This window comes from Dreissena polymorpha, chromosome 4 (assembly GCF_020536995.1).
Source record: "Dreissena polymorpha isolate Duluth1 chromosome 4, UMN_Dpol_1.0, whole genome shotgun sequence".
NCBI lineage: Eukaryota > Metazoa > Mollusca > Bivalvia > Myida > Dreissenidae > Dreissena > Dreissena polymorpha.
The window spans coordinates 55,410,323-55,423,272 of record NC_068358.1 but is presented as its reverse complement, the minus strand read 5'-3'; the positions used below and the strand labels follow the sequence as shown (position 1 = coordinate 55,423,272).

Here is a 12,950-nt window from a genome sequence, read left to right as displayed (position 1 = left end):
TCATCAACTATTCTCAGTAGGTTACATTTTAGCCATGTATTCATTTGTAAACGCAAAGATCTATCAATATGCTCTCCTTTTCTCCTTTACTCCCTTCTCCTCGTTCTCGCTTACTCTCTCTCTCTCTCTCTCTCTCTCTCTCTCTCTCTCTCTCTCTCTCTCTCGCTCTCCTCTCTCTCTCGCTCTCTCTCTCTCTCTCCTCTCTCTCTCTCTCTCTCTCTCTCTCCTCTCACTCACTCACTCACTCACTCACTCACGTCACTCACTCACTCACTCACTCACTCACTCACATCCTCACCTCACGCACCCACTCACTCACCACCCCACCCACTCATTCACTCACCCACTCACTCACTCAGTGTTGGTTTATTCGGCCATATCGTTGTCATGTATTCCTTTATTGTACATGTGTTGTTGGCGGAATTCAAACCTTATCGCTATTGCAGAAATCAGTGTTCTAGCGGTTAGATTCAATATACCAGCGGTTTTATCAGTGTCCCAGCAGTTATACCAGTGTATCAGCGATAATATCAATGTACCAGTGGTTATATCGATGTACCAACGGTTATATCAGTGTACCAGTGTTGTATCGATGTACCAACGGTTATATCAGTGTACCAGCTGTAATATAAATATACCAGCGGTTATATCAGTGTACCAGCGGTTATGTCAGTGTACCAGCGATTATATCAGTGTACCAGCGGTTATATCAGTGAACCAACGGTTATATCAGTGTACCAGCGGTTATGTCAGTGTACCAGCGGTTATATCAGTGTACCAGTGGTTATATCGATGTACCAACGGTTATATCAGTGTACCAGCGGTTATATCCGTGTACTAGCGATTATATCAATATACCAGCGGTTATATTCGTGTACCAGTGGTTATATCAGTGCACCAACGGTTATATCAATGTACAAGCGGTTATATCAGTGTACCAGCGGTTATATTAGTGTACAAGCGGTTATATCCGTGTACTAGCGATTATATCAAAATACTAGCGTTATATTAGTGTACCAGCGGTTATATCAGTGCACCAACGGTTATATCAGTGTACCGGCGGTTATATCAGTGTTCCAACGGTTATATCAGTGTACCAGCGGTTATATCAGTGTACTAGCGGTTATATCAATATACCACCCATATGCCAGTGGTTATATCAGTGTGCCAACGGTTATATCAATGTGCCAGCTGTTATATCAATATCCCAGTGGTTATATCGATGTACCAACAGTTATATCAGTGTACCAGCGGTTATATCAGTGTACCGACGGTAATATCCGTGTAACAGCGGTTATATCAATATACCAGTGGCTATATCGATGTACCAACGGTAATATCAGTGTACCAGCGGTTATATCAGTGTACCGACGGTAATATCAGTGTACCAGCGGTTATATCAATATACCAGTAGTTATATTGATGTACCTACGGTTCTATCAGTGTACCAGCGGTTATATCAGTGTACCGACGGTAATATCCGTGTACCAGCGGTTATATGAATATACCAGTGGTTATATCAGTGTACCAGCGGTAATATTAGTGTACCAGCGGTAATATTCGTGTACAAGCGATTGTATCAATATACCAGCGGTTATATTCGTGTACCAGTGGTTATATCAGTGCACCAACGGTTGTATCAATGTACAAGCGGTTATATCAGTGTACCAGCGGTTATATCAGTGTACAAGCGGTTATATCCGTGTACTAGCGATTATATCAATATACCAGCGGTTATATCAGTGTACCAGCGGTTATATCAGTGCACCAACGGTTATATCAGTGTACCAGCGGTTAAATCAGTGTACCAACGGTTATATCAGTGTTCCAGCGGTTTTATCAGTCTACCAGCGGTTATATCAATATACCAGCGGTTATATCAATATACCAGTGGTTATATCAGTGTACCAACGGTTATATCAATGTGCCAGCTGTTATATCAATATCCCAGTGGTTATATCGATGTACCAACAGTTATATCAGTGTACCAGCGGTTATATCAGTGTACCGACGGTAATATCCGTTTAACAGCGGTTATATAAATATACCAGTGGCTATATCGATGAATAAACGGTTATATCAGTGTACCAGCGGTTATATTAGTGTTCCGACGGTAATATCAGTGTACCAGCGGTTATATCAATATACCAGTGGTTATATTGATGTACCAACGGTTATATCAGTGTACCAGCGGTTATATCAGTGTACCGACGGTAATATCCGTGTACCAGCGGTTATATCAATATACCAGTGGTTATATTAGTGTACCAGCGGTTATATCAGTGTACCAGCGGTTATATCAGTGTACCAGCGGTTATATCAGTGCACCAACGGTTATATCAATGTACAAGCGGTTATATCAGTGTACCAGCGGTTATATCAGTGTACCAGCGGTTATATCTGTGTACTAGCGATTATATCAATAAACCAACGGTTATATCAGTGTACCAACGGTTATATCAGTGTACCAGCGGATATATCAGTGTACCAGCGGTTATATCCGTGAAACTAGCGATTATATAAATAAACCAGCGGTTATATCAGTGTACCAGCGGTTATATCAGTGTACCAACGGTTATATCAGTGTACCCAGCGGTTATATCCTTGAACCTAGCGATTATATCAATAAACCAGCGGTTATATCAATGTACCAGCGGTTAAAACAGTGTACCAGCGGTTATATCAGTGCACCAACGGTTATATCAGTGTACCAGCAGTTATATCAGTTTATCAGCGGTTATATTAATGTACCAGCGGTTATATGAGTGTAACAGCGGTTATATCAGTGCACCAGCGGTTATAGCAGTGTACCAGCGGTTATATCAGTGTACCAGTGGTTATATCAGTGCACCAACGGTTATATCAGTGTACCAGAGGTTTCATCAGTGTACCAGCGGTTATATTAATATACCAGCTGTTATATTAATATTCCAGCGGTTATATCAATGTACAAGCGGTTATATCAATGTACAAGCGGTTATATCAGTGTACCAGCGGTGTTATCAGTGTACAAGCGGTTATTTCAATATACCAGCGGTTAGTTCAGTGTACCAACGGTTATATCAGTGTACCAGCGGTAATATCAGTATACCATCGGTTATATCAGTGTACCAGCGGTTATATCAGTATCCCAGCGGTAACACCAGTGTACCAGCGGTTATATCAGTATACCAGCGGTTATATCAATATACCAGTGGTTATAGATTTTATTTACAGCATTTCCAGAAGGCCCATGGCCCATGTGGACTCATTTTAGTACATGTATAATGACAATAGTAATAGACATATAAAATGATTATAATAAACAAACACATGAAAATCATGAGTAAGCGAGGTTACACAACGCTTTAAATAATAATTACATAAGTAGTGTTAATAAATACATTGCAACAGGCAATATATATTTCTGTAATTATAATATTTAAGAGGCATACTCATATACTTATCAATACATAATGTATTCATTTTAACGTACATTTACTGTACAAACAAAACATAAAGATAGTAAAAACAAGAAACTCACACAAAATACCGATTATGCAGCTCAAGCAAATAGTCGGCAGCATACATAGATGAAAAAAGTAAATTTAATTACTACTACACAATGCATTAATTCAAATATACATTTACTCAACAAACAAACTAAGAAGGCGTAAACAATAACTCACACAAAAATACTCATTTTACAGGATATTAATCACATCCAAAAACAGAAAACAGCAGCAATTTACATTTGTTCAGCTAGTTAATGAGGTAAACATACATCAGATGGGCACATACATGTTCGTTGATCTAACTAACAAAGCGGCATGGACAAAAGCACTTAGTTTTCTTAATACAGATTCACTTTCGGAAGACATTAATTCTATAACTTTTTGCATATTTGGTCTGTTTCTGTAATATGAAGGTATATATATTTACATCTTAAATCTGTATATAAATTGCATTCAATCACAAATGATATTCGTCTTCTAGACGATTACAAATAGTACATGTCCTTTGCTCCAAAGGTGTAGGATTGGGCTTAGACCATCTGTCACTTTCTATTCTTAATCTATGAGAGGATACTCGTAACCTAGTAAGGCTAAATATATACTTTTTAATATTACATAATACTAAATATGGTTGAAGTTGAAAGGATGCTATATTCCTATAAAAAAGAGCTCTACTAGAGTTAACCAATCGACCGTTCCAATTTTGGATAAAATTATCTGTAAGTCGTTGTTTAATAGCGCCAAGAAACACAGTATCGTGCCCAACATCCTGGAAATACCAGGCATCGTAAAAGCCAAGTGTGCTTAGCAAATCACGTAGTAGGGAGCACCAACTTGTTTTATTAGGGTATCTTTCCCAGTCACTCAGCAATGCAAGGTAAACTTTTTATTGAATTTATTACTATTAGTGTGTAATATTTTAACCCAATATTTTATAATGTTATAAACTTATAATATCTACTTGTTTGACAGTTGAGACGCCCAAGTTCGCCGTAAATAAAATCGTTTTGAGAACTTCTTTTAACACCAAGCAGGCTTTTAAAAAATTGCATATGAATACGTTCTATGGCATTGCCCTAAACAAAACCCCAAACTTCACATCCGTAATTAAGAATAGGGTGATACAAGTTTATCAAACAACTCTAATCGGTGTTTTACTGTAATGTCGGTAAATTTATAAAGGTATTTGTTCATCTTGAAAATAGCCTTTAAGGCTTGGCCTGCTAATGTGCTTTGTGCATCAGAGAAAGAACCACCAGTCGTGAATACGACACCAAGGTAATTAAACTTTGTAACAATCTCAATTGCAATATCATTGTAGTGAAAAGAAATATTGTTTGGCAACCGTCCCCCTTTTCTGAATATCATGACTTTAGTTTTATCGCTGTTCACTACTAAATTCCAGCGTTTACAATATTCATAAAATACATTTAGATTTTGTTGCAATTCCGCTGCGTTATTTGCAAAAATAATGATATCATCTGCATACAACACAAGAAATAATTTGAAGTTATCTACATCTATACCATTTAAGCCACTTTCAGCGAGCACTGATTCTAAATCATTTAAATACATAGAAAACAGAAACGGCGATAAACATTCTCCTTGCCGGACTCCTAGCATACATTCGAAATCTTCACTTATTTGATTACAATATTTTACTATAGATTTAACAGAAGAGTATATCGATTTTACGATATTAAAAATTTTGCCTCGTAACCCTAGTTTAATAAGTTCGCTCCAAAGGTTTTCTCGGACTACATAATCATTAGCTTTACTAAAATCCACAAAAACACAATAAAGCGGTTTTCCTTGATTAAATAAGTGTGTCAGAAGACCATGCAATACACAAATATTATCAAGCGTGCTCATAATTTTTCTACAACCCGCCTGAGCTTCAACGTATACATAATAATGTTCCGCCCATTGTGATAGTCTAATGTTTAAAATGCCAGTAAAAAGTTTTCCTAACGTACTCAATAATGTTATACTTCTTATTAACGCTATTGAAATATTGTTCAAATGTATTCAGGGGAATATTGGAATTCCTGCCGATTGTTTGAGCATATTCCAGTACTTTTTAGCATTTTTAAATCTCGATTGTTATATCAGTGTACCAGCGGGTATATAAGTGTACCAGCGATTATATCAGTGTACCAGCGGTTATATCAGTGTACCAACGGTTATATATCAGTGTATTAGCGATTATACCAATATACCAGCGGTTATATCAATATATCAGCGGTTATTTCAGTGTACTAACGGTTATATCAATGTACCAGCTGTTATATCAATATCCCAGTGGTTATATCAGTGTACCAGCGGTTATATCAGTGTACCGACGGTAATATCCATGTACCAGCGGTTATATCAATATACCAGCGATTATATCAGTGTATCAGCGGTTATATAAATATACCAGCGGTAATATCAGTGTGCCAGCGGTTATATCAGTGTACCAGCGGTTATATCAGTGTACCAACGGTTTTATCAGTGTACCAACGGTAATATCCGTATATCAACGGTTGAATCATTATACCAGCGGTTATATAAGTGTACCAGCGGTTATATAAGTGTACCAGCGGTAATATCAGTGTACCAGCGGTTATATAAATATACCAGCGGTAATATCAGTGTACCAGCGGTTATATCAGTGTACCAGCGGTTATATCAGTGTACCAACGGTTATATCAGTGTACCAAGGGTAATATCCGTATATCAGCGGTTATATCATTATACCAGCGGTTATATTAGTGTACCAGCGGTTATATAAGTGTACCAGCGGTTATATCAGTGTACCAGCGGTTATATCAATATACCGGCGGTTATATCAGTGTACCAGCGGTTATATCAGTGTACCAGCGGTTATGTCAGTGTACCAGCGGTTATATCAGTGTATTTTTGCAATTACCGGTTTTGGATGGATTTATGCGGTATGATTTGTTTTTGTTTAGTAAGTGTTTTACTATGGTAATGACTTCAAAGAGAAGTGTAAGAAAGGAGTCACGATGTGTGCAGCTAGGGCGGAACCGGGAATCGGGAATCATGTATCCCACGTGCCCAACATCCGCTCTGTGCATGAGACGTCGGACTCGTTTAAGTGACACAAATCAGGTAACATGTGGTATATAATGTTTCTTAATGTAAAACTTATACAGAAATATCATATATAAAGAAAATAGTGTACAGCATACATGACCGATGCATGAGCTTGAGGTATCTAGGCCCGAGTTGAATGTAGTAATTGCATATAGGTATAAACAATATGCCGAGACTTAGAGATTATTATTTTTTCGAGAAATCGTCAGTTTTCCATGGTAAATCAATGCTCGAGTTAAAAGAAGTTATACAGGATAGAGTGACAAATCTCGCGGAGTGTAACTCATCTTTCAGATCATCGCAAAATGTTTTCCATCGTTTCTTGAATGTGACGGTAATGGGTGGTCGGTCATAAATAATTAATTTGTATGATTTCAACCAAGACATTGACTTACATTATTATAGGCGAATCTGTATTATTAATTGGTGTCTTCTCTTCATGAATCGGTGTGTTATCTCTTGACTACTTGGTCATGTTAAGCGATTTGATATTACTTTGGGTACCGTTGGGCTCAAATGATAAGTTTCCAGAAATAATTCTGATCGCATAAAAATCGTAATAGCAAATCGTATTAATGTAATTTAGTCATGTTACTTATTTACAGTCTATTGATTCATTCGTTTTGATTAAAATTAACAGTCTTTGTGTAATGTTATATAACATGTCATACATTGAAAAATATTCCCGTAGAATTTAACGCATTATTTACTAAGGATCGGATGACTTATCAGTTAGGTTTGGCACTTTGTGAAAATTGTTGATTATTGCATACCATAAAATTAATGTTTAATTCACACCTTCTGTAGGTCGCATTCGGAGATCGCATACGGACAATATATCCGACTCCCCAACACGTAGTTTGTGCTGGGAGACAAAAAAACTGAAATTTTCATAAAGAACAAAAAAGTATGCATGTTTAGAATGTCACTAGTTTACACTCCGTTCATGCAGGCACGGATTGAATAGCGTTGCACATAGGCACCAACCAAAAATGAGCAACATATATCTCGTATGATTTAACGTTTATTATGACAAGTATAACAAATATTTTTTCACAAAACCAAGCATTTCATGTAAACGTTAAGACACTACATGCACATGACACATGCGGATATGCTGTAACCATGTCGATATGAGGTTAAATAGAGTGGTCTATAATATCAGTAACAAACTCATATGAGTTCAACTTTACATCGCATAAATAGTTTCTAAGCAACATCTTTATACATAAAAATCAAGTATATATGTAAATTGTATATACATCATGGCAACAAAAATAAATAAATAAGTGTTAACCAACTGTCATATCCTACTTTGACAATATACTACCGTTATTATACAAGGTTTGTGTTTTAGTGATTAACAAGTTGTAAGTTTCAAGGGGATTAAACGAATCTCATTTATTAGACATTCAATACATTATGCGTACACTTATAGTATGCACTAAATATACACAGTTGTCAATATTGTTATATAAAAAACTATCGCTATGTATGTACACATTATCTAAATACAAACAACCACATTTTTCATTTAAATTCAAGTATCGCAGATCATGAATAGTCTGTTTTGCACGGTATTTGTAATGTCAAGATACTAGCCTAGGTATGGCAAGACATTTAAACCATACAGGTCGGTAAACACTACACAAGCTTCTACAACATCACAACTAGGCTGCTACTTGACGAATCCAATGCCTATGGATGAAGTCGAAAAACACGCGCTTAAACGGTCCAATTGTTCAACGGGCTAGGCGAACTCGTCAAATTGCGTTCATTTTCATGTCCAGTTATTTCCCCTGCACTTCAAACACATTTTGCGACTATTTCGTTCGCTCTACTTCCTCCGTATTTCACTTTTCACTTCAAAATGTGAAAACATGTTTTATCAACAAGTCTGAAACATCATTATCACAGTTCAATGTCCATCAAGGGTATCACATACACGTATTAGCATTTGTACGAGTCAGTCCAGCTTGCCAACTGTCGCCATGGTTGCTAGAATTCAATCAATAGGTGCATGGTTCTTACGGACTTGTGTCACAAAATCAAATTTGTCTTTCCGCACGTATATACCATCCTTTACTGAAACCACATGTTGCACCTGGAAGAATTTGTATTGCACCACGAAATACCGCATTAAGTCATCGAAACACATTTCATTTAAGCGATTTCTTTTTGACATCAGCAGATTCACTCTTAAGTGAATCGGTCGACTTCCGAACCTGCTTTTCTTTTGATTTCAGACCAAAGATTCTTCTCAGCGAAGGCGATTTCCCGCCTTCCTTGGGCGGCAACTCTTCTGCGCCGTCCTTTTCTGCGTTCTCGTCGACTGGTGCAAGTTTTCCGCTACAATCAGAAACCGGACGAACTTTGCTCCCACTGCCTCCGATTTTCTGAATGAAGCCCTTTAATTTACTGTCAGAAGCTTTATCCTGGTCTTTTGGAGCCTTGTTTGCAGCTTTATCAGGCACTCTCATGCTAGCGTGCCTTTTTAATGGACTTGGGGTCGTATCAGATTTGCTTGGTAAAGCATCCGTGTCCTTTGACCTGCGAGGGGGAGGTATCGGAGGCGTCGAGTTCTCATCTTCCGCCTTAAGTTTGTCAACTCGAGCTTTAGAGGACGCGGTTGGACTCATGAAAGATCGTCGTGGTGTGGACGATTTTTCTGGCGCTTCTTTGCTGCTCATTACGGAACCAACAGCAGGCCTAGAAGTCCCGGATTTAACACGCATGGACTGTGTTCTCCTTAACGGCGACGGGCCATTAGGATCAATCTCACATTCTTCTTCTTCTATTGTTGGCGAGTTAGATCTTCGAATCGGTGTATGAGAGAGCGTGTTCACAGGCGTTGTAGAGCGATTTCGGGTTGGGTTTGGCGTAACTGATCGGTTGTTTGAAACTGGAGTTGTTCTTCCCGGAGTCGAAGTTGAGCTCTTTGAAGATGTTCGCGCTGGAGTCGTTGGTGTCGGCGTTTTCCGACCGGTCGGTGGAGCTGGCGCTGGCCGAGCCTTAAGGGTTTTTGTTGACGATGTCGATAATCTGGCACCAATCGTTGAGGAGGCATGAGTAGCTGGCTTAGCTGCTACACCGCGATTTGTAGGTGTTTGTGCTCTTACACTGGATGGTAAAGGCGTTGTGGATCGTGACAAAGGCATAGAAGAATGTATGGAAGAAGGGCGCTCTTTAGGCGTACCATGTGACACACGTCGTTTAACTGGAGATATTGTTCCACTGTCAGACACATTACTTGTGGCCGACACGATGCTGCTATTTGAATTTGTCCGTGCTCTGCTAAGGTTGTGATTGCTGGCTCCTTTTGAAATTCGATTTGTTGTCGATAAGTTAGCGCTGCTATCGTGTTCGCTTTCTTGCCCTCGCTTCTTCGAGCTGCTAGCTGTACCACGCATGTAACTCGGTACTTTCTTTTCTTTTTTGTCACTACTATGAACAGATGCCGGAGACATGGGTCTTTCCTCGGATGATTCTTTGATTATGTCTGATTCCTGCCACGGTTCTTCTTTAAGCGTGCCATGTCCACTATCAGGAGAAAGGGCATTAAATTCCATTGATGAATCCAAAGATCCATCTTTAATGACCATTCCAACAGCAACCGCCTCTGTCCACGATTCGGTTCTTTCTTTCTTTGTATCAATCACAGAAGATCTAGCAGCTTCTGCTATTATGTTTTCGTTGATCTGAAGTTTGCTCAATGATTCAAATTTCTTGTTTATTCCTGGTATTATATCGACAGATTCAAGTGCACTACTTAGCGAAGTTCTTTGTGAAACTGTACCGGACATTGTTTCGAATCCTTCGTCCTTACTGGCGCTGTCGGAACTACTGGCATAGCTGCATCTTGACCCAATGTCATTTTGAAGTTCGAAACTACCCTGAGTTTTATGAATAATTGGGATTGAACCTTGGGATGAAGAGTCCGAACGTGGACTGTTAATAACGCTTTCCGGCTTCATCTCGATTCGGGGAGAAAGGTTTCCTGAAACGATACCATCAAATCCTGGAACATTTTCGTAATTACCCGTTCGCCTTTTCTCTGTACGTTGCTTCCTCCATTTCAGCATTTTGGCCTGAGGCAAATCATCATTCTCATCGAAAGATACCCTTGCTTCGAAATTTTCCAGAGAATGATCATCTACCTTGTTTGCAAGTAAGTAATTTAGACTCGAAGGCGTTTCTGGTCTACGTTCATTTACTTGGAATTTGTATTGCTTGTCGGTGATTCCATTTGGTGTTGAATTTTTCCGCCGTTGGCTCGGTGAAGTTTCATTATCACTACCCGTTTCTCTCAGTGTTTCCGTCGATGTGTTTGTGGATTTTATTGACAGTCTGCTGCTCGAGCTTTTTGGACTATCACTTCTTGTACTGTTAGTACTGGATGGTCTCCGAGGCGAGCTTGTTATATTAATAGAATTGTCACCTTCACTTTCGTCATCAAATATTTTACCGTTTCTTCTATCGTCATTATACATGTTGACGGCGCTACTGCGCAAAGAATTTCGTTTTTCGGTATTTATGGCATTGTTATCACTTTCATCTTCCAAAGCCTTTCTCGCAACAGCTTCGTCATACGATTTAGATCTGCTCATATTATTTTTGTTCATGTAGTCCCTATAAGCTTCGTCCACATTATCTTTTTCAACGTTACTTTTCCAGCGACCCTGAGAATGTTCAAGCATAGCCTTTTGTGCAGGTGTCTCTTTGTCGCCAAACCTTTGATCACGGAACCGCTTCTTTCCCGCGAGTTTCGCAGCTTTGCTTACAACATCTTTATCGACAATCGTTTGCTCTGGTTTAACTTCTACCTCCGGTAACTTTTCTATTGAGCCATCACTGTTTCGCCGAGACCTTCGTGGAGGCACTTGCGGAGATTTTGGAGACTTCTGAGGAAGTTCATGATTTTCTTTATTCTCGAATTCACTTGTTTTGTTTTCCACATCCGGGGTTTTTGTTTTTGTGAACGCCGCATGAATGTCCTCCATAGAGAGAACAGACCGCTTCTTACGATTTTTTCTTTTCTCTTTCAAGTGTTGAGGTTCATTCGGATCACCTTGTGGAACTACTTTAGCATCGATTGGTTTTGGACCAATCAAACTAGCAGTGACAACTTCCTTTGGACTTTGTATGCTAGCGGTAACAACTTCTTTTGACTGTCTGTGAACAGATGACTCAACTTTTACAGTTTCACCGATTTTTATTTCTGTTTCTTCGATCGCTTTAAGAACATTGTCAATGTCCGTTTTATCCAATTCACTTACCCATCGTTTGTTTGTTTTGGCACGCTGCGTCATTGCCACAGTGTGCTCGTCGGTTTTGTTTTTAACATCTTCTGCAGTTTCAAGAACTCGTCTTATTTCTACATGATCTAACATTGTAGAGCTGAATCTTCTCGACAGTTTCTCTTTTGTTTTCTTTTCGGCAATAGCGAATGAATCATCTTTTGTAACTTTGTCTGTAATGCTAACATATTCACTGCTCGCACTTGTTTGTTCAACTAAATTTGTATTCCGATCTCGTTCTTCAATTATAGGTAAACCTTTTACATCTGGTATATCGTTTCGCCACCGGGATGACCTTCTATGTGGATCGTCAGATCTAAATGACGGAGATTTTGTTCTTTCAATCAATAAATTGTCCTCACTTTTATTATTGTTTGGATCGTACATCCTGCTCGGTGATTCCAATACCGCCCGTTCATTCATACTTCTGCTTCTACGAACACTGAGATTAGATCCTTGGCGGTAATCAAAATTGTCGTCCAATATATCAGACTTTGGTCTTTCTTTTGTGTCAAGTATTTCTTTTTCTTGGGCCTCTATATTTGGAGAAGGCACTCGTTCTCTCTCAAAGGCTATGCCAAAGTTGTTTCCCTGCATCTTCCGGTCAGAACGCCGGCGCCGTAAACTTCCCATCCGTGAGAAACTACCTTCTGTTACTGGCGTTTTTAAACCAGGCTCTGTCTCAGGCTGCATCAGGATGTCAAACAACATGTTTCCTGTTTCACCCGATCCTGAACCGGACTGGCCATCAGTACTGTCACTATCACCATCTGCGACTGACTTCCGTGATTTTACGCCCCGCACACTTCGTCTCCCCGAGCCTCCCCGAACAAAACCGGTGCCTATCCCATCTGCTGTTGGCGATAAAAGACTGTCTTGGTTTTGGCCTGCTCCAAGGTTTATCTTCTGCACTTTTGTTACCGAAAAACTGGCCTCGTCGAACTTTTTGAAGCCCATACGAACATCGGCAAGGAGCTGATCAACAATATTCACGTTTCCGTCTCCGTGTTCGACGGTAACCGTTACGTCCGCTGCGTCAGCTGAAAACAAAAAAAATGCA

General features: G+C 39.3%; 1 protein-coding gene across 1 annotated transcript in view; it reads right to left on the bottom strand.

Moving 5' to 3' along the window:
- Window positions 1-7,604: 7,604 nt before the first annotated feature.
- LOC127877377 (formin-J-like) overlaps window positions 7,605-12,950 on the bottom strand; it is a 70,781-nt gene continuing 65,435 nt past the window's right edge. Inside the window, exon 18 of the mRNA XM_052423140.1 lies at window positions 7,605-12,930. Coding sequence (XP_052279100.1) covers window positions 8,753-12,930 — 4,178 coding nt within the window. The 3' untranslated portion in view covers window positions 7,605-8,752. The remainder of the gene's footprint in view (window positions 12,931-12,950) is intronic.